Below are 18,872 nucleotides of genomic sequence, written 5' to 3'. Positions count from 1 at the left end.
GTATAGTGTGCCTCTCTCTCTCTCTCTCTCTCTCTCTCTCTCTCTCTCTCTCTCTCTCTCTCTCTCTCTCTGTGTGTGTGTGTGTGTGTGTGTGTATGGTTTTTAGAGTATTCTCTATCTAAGGCTCACTAATCTCTTTCCTCCATTCTTTTTAAATGCAGTTGGCATTAAACTATTTCACTTTTTAATCCTACAGAAACCTCTCTTCTTTGATTAGGTATGTTATTGTCTAAAAATTACTTGTGGCACCTACTTACATATTTTTATTTTTAATGTGTATAAAATCTGTAATTTTAATGAGGTTGTATTTTGAGTGTATTAAAATGTAGATCTAGAGATTTTCTTTTTTTTTGTTTCTTCTTTGTGTATACTTTTAAAATGGAAAGATCTTTCACAAAGACTTTCTGTTTAAATTATTGGTTCTCACTACGTAGAAAACATTAGAGACGGTGCCCAGTGAAAGTTAGTGCAGTTAGCTTCCTGAAGACAGATCCTGTAGAATCAGGAACATCACAGCAAAAGTGAATTGGGAATAGCTCTTTACCAGAGTTTGAGCTTATGCTGTGAAACTCAGAGGAAAGATTAAGATTAAGAAAAGGAAATTAGTTTCAGAACTTGTTAGTGTCAGGGGCACAGGCCAGGTTATTAAGTGAATATTTCTGTAATCTTTGACCAGGAGATTAGAAGAACAAAGTAGGGCTCAATAGTCATCAGTAAAAAAAGCTGAACCCTGCAAAGGGAGGCCTTGCTGTTTATTCTTACAGCTGTGCCATGGACTGGCTGCATCCAGTTAGAAATACATTCATGCTCTGGTAGAGACACCATGGGCCAATTAGCACCTGTCTTGTTGTTGTTGTTTGTTTGTTTGTTTTTTGTTTTTACTTACTTAGAGTATAATCTTGTCTCTATGTATATGTGTTGTAAAGACTCTTAATGCCCATTCTATCATTTATCAGTAGTTTGTTTCTTCATTTTAAGCATTCGGTGACTCCTGCTTATGCCTGACTGGCCCTTAGATAGGTCATTTTTAAATCATTATAGGAACGTTTGCAACACATTTAACACTGACAATAGTGGCTTCACTGTCTAAGTAGTTACACGTTCATTCCCAGTCTTGACAGTCACACAAGCAGACTCTGAATTCTAGAGCTTTCATTGCCAATGGCTCTGAACAGAGGAGGACTAAGCAATACCTCTATTGTAAAGCCAACTCTTAACAAAAATTCTACAGCCATGGCTTGTCAAAACTGGTTATGGTCTTCATTTGTTCTATTGGTTCCTAGTCAGACAATGATGTACTATTTAATCATAGTTTGACAGATCACCTTTGAAGACAGGCTAGCTAATATAGGTCACACACACTGCTTAGAAGTGACTTAAGGTGATATTTGGCTCAAAATTGAGAAGTCAGACTAATGTTGGCTTATTTGTTCTTTTTTGTTGTTGTTAGGTATAGCTTATCTCAGCCTTGTGATGGTGTGAATTCACTTGTTTGTGTACCACATCTCATGTATCTTGATCTGGCTAAGTGTGAGAACCACTGAATTAAGGTCCATCAATTCCTGGTGACTGTCAATGCAGACAAAGCACCATGGAGGATGAGAGCGCTATCCTGCTGGCATGTGGCATATGTGAGGATGTCATTGTGGGGGGACAGCCTTAGGCAGTTCTGCAATCCCTGGTTAATGCTGTGATTTTGTGTTATGCAGTCTTAGCTGAAACTCACATACTCTGACCATCTGGAGACTAAGAAGAAAAATTGGCACTTGTGAAATTGATGACATGATTTTAGTTTTCATGTATTCCACCCCCAAAAATGATCTTATCTTTGCAATGCAGATGAAAGTTATGTGATTTCTTATGAAGCAGAAGTAATTGTGTATGAAGAGTTTCAACTTTTCAGAACAGGTAGCCAGGCATCCATAAAAAATCATTATGTATTTTATCCAAGAACATTTAATTTTGAGAAAATATCAGTCCTCATTTGGTCTTCAGAAGGAACACACTGTAAAAGTTATCTCTGCCTTACTCAATCAGATTTCTCTCCTCAAAGAATCCAGGATGGTCTTTTTGTATGCTAAATGATATCTAATCACTTCACAGTTTGAACTATCCCCATTTCCTCTTTATAACATAACTAACCAGAACTGGGTGTGATAGCACATACTTTAATCTCAGAAGTCTGGAGGTAGAGGCAGGGTTTCAGACTATCCTGGTCTAAAGAGGGATACCAGGTATACACAGAGAAACTCTGTCTTGAAGAAAAAAAAAATATATATATATATATATATATATATATATATATATATATATATATATGCTGAGCAGGTGGCTCTGGTTTCTAAACATGGCACAAAAGACCCTACTGCTATGGATTCTAGATAAAAGGGAGTGTTCTGTGTGCCACATCTTGTATGGATGGAGCGATCGTGTTCTTGGTTAGAGCAGCTACAGGATTTGGGCACTAACTTCCTCTTTCATATATATATATATATATATATATATATATATATATATATATATTTAACTTAATATATTATTTTGTATATATATATATTAATGAACAATGACCTTTGTTGTTTTTAAAACTGTATTTTTATCAAAATATACTTCTTACAAGAGGAGGACTTAATTTATTCTCAGATGGATCGTAACCAATTCTTAAAATGTTAAGTCTGTCAATATAAATGAAAAAGAATAATAGGATTCAGTCATATTTCAAGCGATTTAAAAATTTAGCTTTAATTTTAAATAAATTAATATTTTAATTTTACTAGCAGTGCTCTGGATTACAAAACTACTCTAATGCCGTCACCTTGACCCTTACGTAACATCTGCATGTAGAATCATGGGAAATGATGTACCACTAGTTGTTGTTTTTCTGTTTCCCTGATGAGATTAGAAGCCCTGCCTTATTTTCATGAGTAGAGCACATGTATTTAAAACTTGCTGGACCTTCTTGAGTGTTCTTATACTCACAGCCTAAAACCCTGTTTCAAAACGAATGAATTGAAATGAAAGGGAATCCTGCTGGCTTAATCTGACCCTGAGTGGAGACTGGTAGTCATTCTTCTTTATGCTGTGGAATGGTTCTGACGGCTTTCACTGCTGCTGCGTGATGAATCACTCTAACACTTTGTCCCTCGAAACAGTAATTTCAACCCAGTCAAAGTGGTTGGCATCAGAAGAATATTCACATATTGACAAGAGTGAGCAAGAAGGAGCCCCCCATATACACTGGGTAGGAATGTATATTAGACTAGACCCTATGGAAGTCTGAAATGGAGGTTCCTTAAAATACTACTGTAGCACCCGCACTACTACCCGTTCACCATGTCTGAGCGAGGGCTGAGGATTAAAACAGAGAGAAGACAGCGGGTCATTTTTCTCCATAGAATGCCCTTTATAGAAGGAGGGAAGAGGCCTTAAATACAAATACAGCACAGTGAGAAAAACCCGGAGGGCAGAAGTTCACTACAGATGTTTTACATTCTTGCATCCTAAGTGTTTACACCAACATGCCAGATACACAAGCAAGGAACTCAGGTAAGCTGTTTAGGAGGAAGGAAACCTGTAGGGAATTAGCATAGGGAGGACATCTGATCAAGGTCAGCAAGCAAGGCAACAGCTACTCAAGGAACAGGGTCAGGGCCCAACATACTACAGTTACAATTATCACATAATTCATTTATACCACCCTTAAGTTTACCAGTCAAAGAAAGGAAAGTCAGTATAAAACAGTTATCTGCACACTCGTTTTTGTGGTGGTATTGTGTTCCCCAAAATATTGTGCACCCTAATAAATTTATCTGGGGTCAGAGACAGAGCAGCCACAATATTAAACATAGAGGATAGGCAGTGGTAGCACATGCCTTTAATCCTAGTATTCCAGAGGCAGAAATCCATGTGTTCAAGGATACAGCCAAGCATGGTGACTCACGCCTTTAATCCAAGAAAGCAAGCCTTTAATCCCAGGGAGTGAGGCAGAAAGCAGAAAGATATATAAGGCGTGAGGACCAGAAACTAGAAGCATTTTGACCTGGTTAAGCATTTGGCTGGTTAAGCATTCAGGCTTCTAGCACAGTTCAGCTGAGACCCATTCTGGATGAGGACTCAGAGGCCTCCAGTCTGAGGAAACAAGACCAGCTGAGGATCCGGCGAGGTGAGGTAGCTGTAGCTTGTTCTGTCTCTCTGATCTTCCAGCTTCACCCCAATAACTGGCCTCAGGTTTGACTTTATTAATAAGAACTTGGAAGATTCCTGCTACACGTCTTCATCATAGCACAACTCACAACACCATCTTATGGAATCAGAGTAGATGTGCATGCATATTTTAGTTAAATATTATTTAGCCTTTAAGGAGAATGAAATCATCCTATTCTCAGGAAACTGAATGGAGACCATCATGTTAAGCAACATAAGCTAAAATCTCAAAGACAAATACCAGGTTTTGTCTCCCGAGGAGAAACTAGATTTTTACATTACAAGATCTATTACAAGGAAGAAAATGAGCTGTAGCATCAGAGTTGCCTAAGTTCCTAGTCCTCTGCTGGATTCTTTGCATCACCTTGAATCTGCTGAATTCTCTGTGTCCCACCAAAAGAGATTATAAGAGGGCGAACATTTGGGAGTGTGTACTGGGCCAGGACTGGCCTGGAAGTAATGTAATAAAACCTTGATCTATTGTCAACTGTGCTTTCCAAACAAGCTTAAGTTCGAATGAGTCAAAATATTCCCAAGATATTATTGATATCTTTATAATATGATATTACTATACATCTTTGAATTGATATAATTACTATATAGAACTGCAGTGGTGCCTTGGGATTTGCAGTTAATGTTTGGGGTCTGTAGTCTCTGATCAAGTAACAAGAGGAGGTCTTAAGTGTGTGTAAAAAGCATAATGCATACCCTGAATGTGGGATAGATAATAATATTGAAGATAAAGCATGTGCAAATACTGACAACAGTTTAGTGAGGACAAGTTGAAATCGAAAGCTAACTCTGGCTGCATGAGTCAGGAGTATTTAACAATTGCAGCATTACCAACTCTTCATCATTTATGAAGTGTTTTTAAAGGATTCTTGGAATCAGGTTACATAATTTATATTGGCAGTACAGCTCTACTCTTATTTGTTCCAAATAAGAATATGTAAGCTTGGCAAAGTCAAATGAATTGCACTGGACTGAGTGTGTGTCAAGCCACACTGAAATGATAAAGTTCAAGTTTGAATGGCCATAATGATTTAAATATCTACTAATAACAATGGTTTTAAAATATTTACTTAAGGAGAGGAAATAAAAGCAAAAATTGGATGACTATGTGTTTAGGATATCTAGGAAAGCTAGTGTTTAGCTTAATTCAGCTAGTTCTATTGTTGAGACATCATGTTTATATTTCTGTAGCATAGGAAAAAAACATTCACTGCTGTGTAGGCAGGAGGAGGGGAAAATAAGCAGAAATCACAGTTGGAAAGACTGGATTGCTGGTGGACATGTTAAGAACAAGAAGTGACTGATGGGGAGTTACTCTAGAACACAGACATCAAGGGCAAAACAAAGCAACCTTTTTTGTAACTGCAGAAAAGAAAGGTTTGCCTACTCCATAATGTCAAGGAGAAAAGAAGTAGTAACCTGTTTGTGTTAATAAAAACGTCTTGGTCATAAAATATTAGCCCCATACTTCAAGTGTTCAACAGAAGTGACATGAAAGGTATTCGAGAGATGCCCTGAAGGGCCCTCTGCCAGTGGTGTATATAGTGAGGGCACATTCAGAAATTAGTTTTAGCCTCTAGTGAACAATAAATCTGCCTGAGCTCAATAGAAATCAACTCATGAACGAAAGCAAAGGGAAGACCCAGATGATGTGAAACAAAATCAAATAAAGTCTTGGGGTTAAGGAAATCAGCACTAGGCATTTCCATGTCACCCTCCTGACACAGGCTCTGGGGCCACGCTCTTCTGCCAGGCATCTTTATGTACCATGTGAGCTCTCGACTCCAAAGTCTGACTTTACTGTATCCTTGATATCGGGAAGTAGCTATTGATATTTAGACAAGCAAATCTCACTGTCCCTTCATATAATCACTGTCATTTTCCCCTTTAGACAAGCAAACATCATTATCCCTTCCTATAATCACTATCATTAGCACAATGGAGAATCTAAATGAGATAACATGATTCCCATTAAGTCTTCCTTTCAAAGCAAGGGTAACAATGTTCTAGCTCTATAGAAAAGAATATACTCCCAAAGGTCAGACCTGGTCTTTCCTCCCATTCATGTCATCTCCATGTTTTCCTATTTTATTGATACCTAGATAGGATTCCTATTTTTAAATCTTTATTATTATTCCATGTGTATGAGTATTTTTGCCTGCATGCATGCCATTGCACTGTAAGGGCCTTCAGAGCCAGAAGAGGGCAATGGATCCCCTAGAACCATGGTTACAGGTAGTTGTGAGCTGCCATGTAGGTGCTGGGAATTGAACCTAGGTCCTCTGGAAGAGCAACCAGTGTTCTTAGCCATTTAGCTATCTCTCCACCTCCCCCTTTTTGTTTTGCTTAATAAATTGGTAGACTTAATAGATTCATGTAGGGGAATCTATTGTTTAGCATACTAAAACCTTTTGTCTTATGCCAAGACTCTTGGCTGCCCTGTTTGTCCTAACCGTTCAATTTCTGTTATGTCTTCTTTCCTTCAAAAAAAACATCATATTTATATTACTAATTTTTTTAGAATTCATACTATATATTATGAATATATATTATATTATCTATGTAATATATATTGTGTATTATTAATATATGTATATGTGTATACATGTATATGTAACTGGCAGCCTTAGGTCAAGAAGGTAAATAGCCAGCTGGGGGGGTGGTGGCGCATGCCTTTAATCCCAGCACTCAGGAGGTAGAGGCAGGCGGATCTCTGTGAGTTCAAAGCTGGCTTGGATTACAGAGTGAGTTCCAGGAAAGGCGCAAAACTACACAGAGAAACCCTGTCTCGAAAAAAAAACAAAAACAAAAAACAACAACAAAAAAGAAGGCAAATAGCAACACCTGGACTCTATGCTGCCTATGGTCTATATATCTAAATACGATTTTGACTTTTATTCTCTGACTCTTCTTTCTAAAAATAGATACATCTCCTTATGTCACTAAGAATGTAGTTTAGCTTTGTTTTTGTATATTTTCCAAATTAAAATAATTTCTAACAACTTTCTTTGCATTGAATGTTTTATCTGTTGAGGTATGTATCTGCTAAAATTCTGTTGCTTAGTGTTTCTAGTGGTGTGTGTGTGTGTGTGTGTGTGTGTGTGTGTGTGTGTTGTGTGTGTTTGTGTGTGTGTGTGAACAGGCACACGTGTATGGATGCAAACGTGCATGGAGTTATTGCTTTGGGCTTATGGTCTGTCTTTACTTTTTTCAAAATGTTTTTAATTGAAATGGAAGTACATCACTTTCCCTTTCATTTTTCTCCCTCTATCCTATCCCTGCCTCCCTCTCTGAAACACCTCCAGTTACCCTAGAATCTCAAGTTGATAGCTTATTTTATTGGATTATTACTGTTACATATATATGTATATGAACATCTATATGTATATGTATGCACGTATGTATAATGTACAACACATGCGTATGTTTGTGTTGTTGAATCTGTTTTCATTGGTGTTGTGTCTATGGTTTCAGGGCTGACCACTCTGCATTGTACAACCACTAAAGTCCCTCATCCCTGACAGTGCATAGTTCCTCCCCCATCAGTCATTAGTTGCCTATAGTTTTTTGTCTAGGGTGGGAACCTTTGAAATTTTCCTTTGTAGTTACTTGAATACTTGTATAACCAGCATTTTATCATAGCTCATTTCTATTCTGTTTTATGTAGAATCTACATCTATATTTTATTCATTTCTATTATATATTTGATATTCTTAATGTAAACAATAATTATAGACAATAGAAGCTAGTTTTTTTCATACTTTATGGATATGGTTTAGGGAAATCTCCATAAACTTAAATGTTAGAATTCTTAACTTTTGACAGTACCCTGGATTCTTTTGAATGATGTTGCTCTCTGAAGATAGGGATAGAAAAAATTTCCTAAATGATAAAACATGTTGAGCTCATACATGAAAGAAATTTATAATGTGGCTGGTCCTTTCCTCTGCCAGATGCACAAAAGCCTAAAGATGTGGTAAGAGTCATTCTTTTCATATGGAAGCAGTTTCTAGCTATGTCTTGGGATTTGACTTGAGAATACCTTTCCTTCCTTCCTTCCTTCCTTCCTTCCTTCCTTCCTTCCTTCCTTCCTTCCTTCCTTCCTTCCTTCCTCCCTCCCTCCCTCCCTCCCTCCCTCCCTCCCTCTCTCTCTCTCTCTCTCTCTCTCTCTTTCTTTCTGTTTTGAGATTTTATAAGTCCTTCCATTACCATCATCTGATGTCTCATTAATTACAGGATTCCTGTACTTACAACTTAGTTGTTTGGTTCCTCAAACTTGTTTTCTAAAAGAATTTTTATTTTCATAATATGTATTTATTTATTGTTCTTTGCTGTTTATTTCACATCTATTCTTTACCTGTTCTGTGTCCCAATAAAGTTCAATTTGCTTTTTATTGTGAACCTTACTTTTCCCATGTTTTCTTTTTCTCATCATTCATCTTATTGTGTTACCAACCCATCTAACAAACATTAATTTTAGGGTATGCTGTGCTTTGATGTAAACTAAAATGAAATATAAAACTAAATATAAAAACATTTTAAAATAGGCCAAGCGTGGTGGTGCACGCCTTTAATTTTAGCCCCAGGGTAGCAGAGGCAGGAGGATCTCTGCAAGTTCAAGACTAGACTGATCTGTGCAGCAAGTTCCAGGCCAGCCAGGGCTGCATAGTGAGGTCCTGTTTCAAAAATGTTTTAAAATAGGTGAGCATAAGTAAAGGGAACAGAGCCTGTTGGACAAAGTGTTTGTCCCTTTATTGTGATTCCGTCATTGATAAACTGACTCATATTTCATACATCGATTCTCCTTTTTGAAGAATATGTCTGCTGAATACACAGAATTATAGGTTAATAAATACTTTGTTAAGGCATTATGGTGGTGATAGAGCATTGAAGCTTTGACTGTTCTGTTGAATATATATGTTGTCAATCACATTATCATGTTCTTTTAATATGCATTATAGTTCTGTATCCATTCCCTTTATTGTTCATTATACCTAGAAAAATGTCTTCCTTTATCCTTTCACGTTTTTCCTCTCCTGCTGTCCTCCCTGCCCCACTGACTTTCTTTATTTACCAAGGGTCAACCCCAGAGATGTCTGTATTCTAGGCCAGTCTGCTGTGGACACACCATTGAGCAGTCGAGCTTCACCTTCCGCTCTTCTTTCATCCCCCGATTAATCTCTTCTTTCCTCCCCTTTTCTCTCTGAATAAGGTGTACCTTTGGGTTCTGTTCTGACTCTTAGCCTCTCTCTCTACTCCACTCATATTTTTCCCATCTCTAGCTGATTTCCTTCCCTTCGTTTTCCCAGTTTACTACCTTCCTCTTTCATCTCATATTTATCTCATTGTCTTAGTTTAAACTTTTAATCTTCCTTTTCTCATTTACAGTTGTTTTTGCTTTTCTAGTACTCTGGGTAATTTTATTCATAATTATTTTCTCTTCTATACTTGATGTCTGACTAATGCATCATGTCTTTGGAAATTGTATTTGTAATTTTTATTATTGCTTATTTGATGATAGCTTATTTTTGAATTTTATTTGTGCAGCTTTTATTATAAGCTTATGTTTATCTGAATTTTAATCTATAGGAAATCTAAAAACTAAATTGATATTGCTTTTCCCCAAAGTTGTTTTTGTATTTTCATGTTCCAAATGTCAGAAGTAATTAATTTTTTTTCTCAAATTGTGGTTTTCCTGAAATACTTAGTAGTATAAATCTGATCTACAAACCAAATATAGACATAGCTACTTGGCAGATTCTTAGAAGTATCTATTGCTACACTGTTAAGAGCATTGATAATACTAGCTCCTGAAGGTTCCCTTCCAGGATTGTTCCACTGTTGAGATTGAAGCATAATGCAGTTGTTAATTTCATGTTCAGAGACCAAACAGTTAAGTTGAAAGACACACAACAAAGCAATAACAACCAAAAAAAAAATCCTCCAAATTCTAAAATAATCTCATAGGGCTGGGTATGGCTCAGTCGTTAAGCTCACTTACTACTTTCCCAGAGGAAAGGTTGGTTTCTAGCACCCACGTGACAGCCAAAAAACCATCAGTAATTCCAGCTACAGGGGATATAATGCTTCTTCTGACCTCTGTGGTGTACTAAAAATGTATAGTACACGGATGTACAGGGACACAAAGCATACACATAACATAATTTAAAATTAGTCCTACAATCTATTTCAAGAAGTTTGTGCGTTTGTGTTGGGTTGTGTTCTAGCTGTCCTGCAGCATGAGCCACAGGTGCATGTGAGTATGTGGCATCGCTGTCCATCGTTCACAGGTAATATGCACAATGCTGGATCTAAGAAATCTTGCTGTTAAAATACATTACATCAGGGCCTAGAGAGACGACTCAGCAGTTAGAAGTGCATACTGCCTTTGCAGAGAATCAGAGTTTAGTTCCCTCCACCCATGGGCCCACATCAGGCAGTTCACAACTCCTTGTAGCTCTGGTTTCATTAAGTGTGGCCTTCCCTTCTAACCTCTGCAGGCAATGCACACACACACACACACACACACACACACACACACACACACACCATTTTAAAAACAAAAATCAAACCTTCCAAGAAAATATAGATTACAGAAGTCTGGAAATACTGCAACAGAATGGTCGTCCTCTTAGCTAACATAGAGATGCAGCTTCTGACTAGCCAATGCAAGGCTTACACATTTGTGGGGGATGTACTTTAATATATATCCCAGGTCCCTGAGGTTCTATAATAATCTCTAGATTCTTCTCTGATGTAGATGTTCTATTCAGTAGATAAGTATGTACAATAGTTAAAGAGTTTACTTTGCATGATGTTAATCAGTATAACATCTAAACTAGCACTTTGGGACCAGAAGGTGTTCAGCGGTAAAGAAAAGAGCTCTTTCTGTTCCAGAGGACTGAAATTGAATGCCCAGAGCCCATGTCAGATGGCTCACAACTTCAGGAACTCCATCCAGCTCCAGGGGATCTGATACTGTCTTCTGGCCTCTGCAGGCACCTATACAAATATTGTATTCATTCACATACACATGTATGCGTACACATAAATGAATTTAATAAAAAATATTTTTAAATGTTTGTTAACTATCAGTCTGACTTCAGTAGTTCTATTTAAATCCAGTACTCAGTTCTTAAATTCTGTTTACTCTGGTTAATTAGATAAACATAACATTCATGTCTTCTAAATTTGTACACTTTTCATATCAGGATGAAAGTGGATTGAATTTGATAGCTTTTGTAAGCATCTTGTCTTCCATAAGTAGTAGGACTAACTTAGTCATCCTGGCGCACAGACCACATTCTTTCAGTATTTATCATTAAATCACCTTGAAATCATATGACTATTTAATTTTTGCTATTAATCTTTAATATTTTTCCTATTCTTTAGAAACATGGGGTTTTCCTGAGTAGCTTCCTCCCTTATAGAAAATGTTAATGTAAATAATTATCTCACATTGGTTTGTGCAATTAATTGTGGCAGAAACTTTTACACTAAAATATGAAAATGACTTTTTCCAAAGCAAAATAACATATTGCAGTATATGTATTTTTCTATATTTTTATATTTTTATACGAGTACCTTTGGACATAATTGGTATGATACAATTGATTAGGGAACATTTACCTTCACTTTATTGCTCATGTTTTAGTATCTTTGAGAAATGTATCAGTTCTACTTCATAGATTCAGACTACTTGTTCTTTTGAAAGCACCAGAGGCTGCGAGGCGCCTTGTTCATTCTGGTTTACTACAAGTGGGAGATAGTCTCAGCCATTCATTCTCTGGACTTTTTTTTCCTACTCTATTGTCAGTTCTGGCATGACAAATCAGAGTTTCATTTAAAAGTAGGGTTGGAGCTGGTTGTAATTGGCTCATGCTTTTAATGTTTAATACTTCAGAAGCTAAAGCAAGAGGCTCTCCATGAGTTCGAGACCAATATGGGCTACACAGTAAATTCTAGAGTTTCCAGTTTTGTGTATAGTTTGTCTGCTTGATGGTTATTTAATGATGGGGATACTTGATTTTAGTTAATACTCAGGTTCATACTGAGCAGAATATAATCAGGTAATGTCTAGGATCAAGCAGGGCCAGATAGCATGAGCAAAGAGCTTTGTTTTACTTTCTATAGAGTCATAATTACTTGTCACAGTATAATGTTGTCCTCGATGCCAGGTCCCTTATTTTTAGGATGTGATATTTTTAGGATGGCTACAGGGTCCATGTAATACAAACACATTGGGTCTTACAGATAGCTCACAGATCCAAGTATCAGACCTACTTGTTTTTCTCATTTTTTCACTTGTTTCTCAAAATTTAAAGCCTTGGAATTTACTCAATATATGTGTCTAGGTTATAAACCAAATGGGTATATTTTGCCTTAGTTACTCAAAAAGGCCTTTCAAACATTTCATCTTTAATTATAAGAAATGCATAGTGGAGCAACATGTTTTATCCTAAAAACAAGCATGTGTTCTTCTCATGTACTCAAACTCTGAGACTTATTTCCTACTTTCTGGAACACTCATGTTTTTCTAGAGCCTTCAGAATACATGCTTTTTACCATCAGAATACCATCAGTATAATACATCACTATGGTGTCCTGTGGAATTATTTGAAGATTGCAATTCTTGTAAACTAGTGGCTAAGAGACAACAGACTGACAGAGATTTAAACAGTAGAGAAAAAAGTATGCTCTTGTTAACTAACTGCTTCACTTTCCCTGTGTATTAGAATCACCATGTGCCTACAAAGTGTAATTAGTGTTGCCCCTTCCAGGAAAGGCTACCTCTGCACAATAACACTATGTAACCCAATGCACCTAGATTAAGTTAAGCATCCACTGCTGCTCTAAGAACTTTCCATCTTTTATGTAGCTCACGTAGACAAGTAATTTGGCATGTGTAGGACTTTCTTGCCCTCCATATTCCAAGCCTTTTACTGTGTCAATGTGCCCCATGAATCCCCCAGATGAACATGCATCATGAAGCACTTTGTGAAGAGTGAGTTTTAAGGAAGAACTCTCTAACCCATAGTGTTGTGGAATATTTAACTATGTCAAGATGTGTTACATTTGTTTGTGCTGCATTTGTTTAATTATGAAAACGTGTTACATTTGTTTCACCTTGCCTGCCTATGGCACCTGATTGGTCTAGTAAAAACTGAACGGCCAATAGCTAGCAGACAAAAGCTAGGCAGGCTGGAAGACAGGAGGATAAATAGGAGGAATCTAGGAAAAGCAAGAGGAATGAGAGAAAAAGGAAAGAGGGGAGAACAAGGGAGATAGAAGGGACACACCAGGGCCAAGAAGCAGCAGCCACCAGGCAGCCAGACATGAGAGGCAGTGAAAGTATGATACACAGAAGGAAAGAAAGGTAAAAATCCCTGAAGCAATAGATAGGTAAAGAGAAGCAGGTGAATTTAAGTTAAAAGAGCTAGTCAGAAATGAGCCCAAGCTAGGCTGAGCATTCATAACTAATAAGAAATCATCATGTCATAATTTGGAGCTTGTTGGTGGCCCAAAATAAAAAGCCTGGTATGCCCATAGGATCACAAAGGACATTGCTGCTTCTGCGATGATTAAAAACCTGCACAATTAGCTAGATTCTCAGTGGCCGCTGAGACAGATCCTTGTCAACAAAATGCACACTCAGCACCGACTTCTGGTCTGTTCTTCTGTAATACACTTTTAATTCAGGGGCTCAGTGAGCTCATCGCATCAGCAGACCTCAGCTCATCCTCACTTCATAGGCATTTGGGAAAAGATTGTTTCTAGCTCTTTAGGTTCCTGAATAAAGAAGTTTCAATAGGAAAAGAAAGGTTTGATTTGAGTGTTGAGCTAGGGTTTTCTTTGTTTCATAGTTAGCTAAAATATATTGTTGATAATTCCGACCTCTAATCAGTCTTCCTAAGAGGTTCCATTATATATCAAAGAAAGAGAAGCTTCGATTATAACTTTGGATACATAGAGGTCATTTAAAAATAACATTTACAGAATTGTAAACTGAACTAAGAGTTATATAACCTTTTTTACCTTGTGAAATTTAGTCAGGATAGTAGTTCTTTTCTATACTATCGACGAGTCTTTATTTTGAAATTCTCAGCATCATTCTCTACCTGGATTACATTCATTCCATAATAAAGTTTATTTGTAGCATTTAACTTTTCAGTGGCTAGTAAATTAAATTTATAGCATATACCCATCAATGCTTTTATATTTCATTATGAATATAGCATTGTGATGCTTATTGAGTACTTATTAGTATCTGACACTAAGCTCAGCATTTTTACTGTCTTAACTTAATGTGCTTAACACTTGTAGTATGTAGTTACCTTCACAGTTGGTTTGCATGTGGGGAAACTGTGACACAAAGTCTATATAGTGAGTGCTAGTTTAAGATCGGAAACAGCCAAGCTAAGATTTGGTTTCAGGTGGGAGACTCTCTAACGTAGCCTCATTCCTGGCATCACCATTTTACTACGACTCCAAAGTCCCCTTCATTTATGTCATTTTTTTTCCTTTTGAACTTACTGACTAAAGAATTAAAATGTAGAGAAAGGTCCACACAAAATTGAAGCACCAGTTAAAATTAAATAACCATCTGAAATCTCATAGCGTTCAGATAAGGTCATGCTTTTCTTTACTACAAAAATGAAAATGCTGTAAACATTTTAAGCTTACCAATAGTACTACATTTTAATGAGCAATCTGAATCTAAACCAATTCTATTGTAATAAACAATGATAAGGAAATATCTAAGTGTCCCTGGGATAGCGTAGTTCCATAATTAGGTTAGCTTAGGCTACTGTGAAATATAAATTATATATTCTAGAGTTATAGTAAATATTTTCATTAGCTCTGTAATCTTTACAGAGCTCATTATTATTGCCACTGTGAATGTCCTAAAAGAATATTTACTATTAAATTATCAATCAGAAATATATCTGTAGATAAATATTCATCCAAAAAGATACAGTGTAACATTTCAACCATTTCACCTTGCATACATAGCACTGAAATTGATGTCTCTGGTGTAATTGAAGCTTGTGGAGAACAGTGAATGTACACGATGATTTCTATCTTAAGTCTCTTTTCTTTTGGCTACTTTAAAGGTCATATACATGAAACCCTTCTCATGAGTTTTACATATCATAGTCTGATTTTTTATCACATGACTTTATTCTTAATAATATGTGATGTGTTGTATCCTCTTGCATTTAAACTTTTCTTAATGATGATGGTTTGGCGGGATAGTTGAGTGGATAAAAGCTTGCCAGTGAGCCAAATGACCTAAGTTTAATCCTTGGGATACACACATGCAAAGAGGAAACCAACTCTCACAAGTTTTCCACTGGACCTATGCTTGTACATTTGATACTCTTACACACACATACACATAGACATGCAAACATGTACATGTGCAATAAATAAATGAATGAATAAATAAATAAAATTGAAATAAATAATTAAAATAACTAACAAAGAGGAACTCAGATTGTCAATGTGCTTTTTCCTCCCAACCTATAAGCCTGACTCCTCGAAAACAGAGAAATGCTCTACCCTGTCCTCTTCCACTGTGGAAGTGGGACACATAGAAGACCCTAAGTTCTCATCTACTTCAAAGTTCGCTCATCACCTTTTAAATCTACTTTGTATGTCTGTCTACCTGTCTTCTATCATGTCAGGACTTACAAAACCATTTTATTACTTTCCTTACTCCCCTATTGTACATTCATTCTTTCTGACAGTTCAACTTCTTCCATTTTAGCACCCTGTCATGCATTTAAAACTTCTGACTGCTACAGAAAGTCACAGTACCTATTTTATAAAAATTATTTTCGCCGGGCGGTGTGGCGGCGCACGCCTTTAATCCAGCACTCGGGAGGCAGAGCCAGGCGGATCTTCTGTGAGTTCGAGGCCAGCCTGGGCTACAAGTGAGTCCCAGGAAAGGCGCAAAGCTACACAGGGAACCCTGTCTCAAAAAAACAAAAACAAAAAACAAAAACAAACAAAAAAAAAACAAGCAACAACAAAAAAAAAACAACAAAAAAATTATTTTCACAGTTTTTCTCAGGACTAACATCTTGTACTCTGTTCTGTGGCGAGCTCCTCGGCCAGCGAGAAGAACGACCACCACTCGAGGATTTTCTCAGATCACACTTTATTGGAGCACCTCTTGGTTAAGGGAGAGCGGGAGGTGAGGGCCCGAGGACTAAACTGCAGCTGCTTATATAGGAATCAGGCAAACGTGCCGTACTGTGATTGGGGTCCCGCCAGAATGCAAGCACGAGGAGCCACGGGATAGGCTGAGGATATAAGGTTGATTACCATACCCGTGCATGCACAGGTCACAGGACACGGAGTCCCGAAAGCATAGCCATATGGAGTTGTTTACAACTAGGCTACCAGGAGCCAGCGCCATCTTTGAATGGTGGCTCCCTACACTGTTCAGCATCTACCTTAGAAATAATAAGCCTTAGAAGCTGTGCACTAAATATGCCAATATGATGGAAATAGAATCTCACTCATTTTCTTTTGTAGTTCCAGGTGCAGCATTATGTCTCTCAGAGTCTCGTGACCCTAGGAAGTTGCAGCTTGTTGAGGAGTCTATTATATGCTACTACTCTCTGAAGTGAACAGCTTTGTGGATGACCTGGGAGCCATCAATCAGGTACATGTAACTTGAAGCTGTAACTCATTAACTTGAGTTCAACACAACTATCAGCTTTTGGCTTTGTTCTCTCTCTCTTCTTCTCCCTGTATGATTATTGACTTGGTACTATTTCACTTGTTGCATTATCTCTAATACATGTGAATATTCCTGCCTACTGAAATACACAAGGGTACTTCAGCCAGTAGAGGTTTTGTTATTGTTGTTGTTTAATAAATCCATTTTGTCCTCCTTACTGACACACATGTACCAATGTTCTATTGTTCTAGCAGAGGAATGTTTAGATGAACAGACTTAAATATTCCCAGTGGTAAAATAAAGTGAAATAGTTAGGGGAAAATAAGGTGGACCTGAGGATACTGAATAGAGAATGTTCTTCTACCGTATTGCCTGAGAGAATTTTCCAGTTGAATTTTAAATATCCTGTTGCCAAGTCACACACAATTCAATTAAACAGAGGTCTCTGAAGGAGGATAGTTGGCACCAATATTGCAAAGCATGCCTGGTATTTCCACAGTGCAGCCTAGACTTAACGCCAGTGCCTCCAGCCCTTTCATTTGTACAAAGTGTTACATGTTACCCTCTGTCAAACATGTGAAGGAATAGAAGCCATTCCAGATTCTGATGTTGATCATTGATATTGCATGTGTTTACCCTATGTTATTTACCATCTCTATTGTAGAAATCAGGAACACAGTTAAAAAGAAATCAGAAGGAAGTTGGCAATTTATTGTAAAAGTAATGTAAATTTAATAATTCAAATATACCTTGGAGTTTAAAGTGCTTTTGGGTTACCTATTTTCCTCTGACTTCTCTATGTTTAATGGATGATCTTAAAACTATTCTTCTAGTCTTGTTCAGTGGATGACACAGCATATCATCTAGTAAGCATTGTTTAGGTGATTCTGAGAGATAAATTTATAAAGTTACTGTCACAAATCTAAAAGAGAAATAAATAAGTCAAGCTGATTACTGTAAAAATAACAAAATGTTGAAATAAATGCATGTGCTCTTTGTAGAAGTTCAAGGTCAAAGAACTAGTCACAGAGTTTACAAGCTCCCAAAGCACTTCTTGTAAAAGGAACAACTTAAAAAAAAAAAAAAAAACAAAAAAAACAGATTTGAGTGGAATCAGCAGAGAGTAGCAGAATGCAAAGGAACTAGACTGTTACTTGTAAGAAGAGGTTTCCCAGGGTTTCTGAGGAAACAAGATGGGTTTGGCATTTAACAGGAACACTGTGGGAAATAAGTTTAATTGAATTGAATTATTTATCTGGAGCATAATAACAAGTTGAGAAGTCAAAATTTCATCTTTGTAGTTTAGTTTAATTTTGAAGTAGCATCATAGATATGGAACCAAACCTTAAGTACCCAGCCTTAAGCAGTAAGACACTTGACCATGACTTCAGAAGGACATCTGCAAAAAGCCATAATTTACACTTAAGTGTTCTATTATGCTACTTTAAGAAAACAAAAAGGGGTTGGAGAGATGGGTTAATAGTTAAGACCACGTACTGTTCTTGCAGAGGACCAGGTCCAAGTTCAAGCATCCATATCTGGCATCTCATAGCTGCCAGTTCCAGCAATTTCAGTGGCCTCTTCTGGCCTCGAGGGTATTGGATTGCAACTTGGTACACATAAACTCATGTTGTTAAAACACATATGAAGGAGGGAGGGAAAGAAGCTGAAGGGAAGAAAGTGAATTAAATAATAGAAGAAGAAAAAACAAAATAAGACTGCAAACAATAATGAATTGTTTGCAGGCATTTGTGGTAAATGCTTCACTTGTGCTGTCCTAATCAATCCTTTTGACAACCCTTCCAAATATTAGTATTGATCAAAGACAAAGAAACTAAAGTCAGCATTTCTAATGGCAAATAGCAGAATGCAGTGCAGCCAATTTAAACAAAGGAATTAATGAGCAGCTATGGATATTTTGGAAGTGGGCTGAAGTATGAGACTCTGGGCTGTACTTTCATGAATT

General features: G+C 37.1%; 1 protein-coding gene across 1 annotated transcript in view; it reads left to right on the top strand.

Moving 5' to 3' along the window:
- Window positions 1-18,872, top strand: part of LOC114700263 (meiosis-specific protein MEI4) — a 101,239-nt gene that overhangs the window by 26,401 nt on the left and 55,966 nt on the right. The window contains 2 exon segments of the mRNA XM_037201936.1: window positions 16,759-16,829; window positions 16,831-16,888. Coding sequence (XP_037057831.1) covers window positions 16,759-16,829; window positions 16,831-16,888 — 129 coding nt within the window.

Source organism: Peromyscus leucopus, unplaced genomic scaffold, assembly GCF_004664715.2.
Source record: "Peromyscus leucopus breed LL Stock unplaced genomic scaffold, UCI_PerLeu_2.1 scaffold_463, whole genome shotgun sequence".
Taxonomy (NCBI): Eukaryota; Metazoa; Chordata; class Mammalia; order Rodentia; family Cricetidae; genus Peromyscus; species Peromyscus leucopus.
The sequence above is the reverse complement of the archived record's forward strand: the minus strand, read 5'-3'. Positions and strand labels throughout refer to the sequence as shown.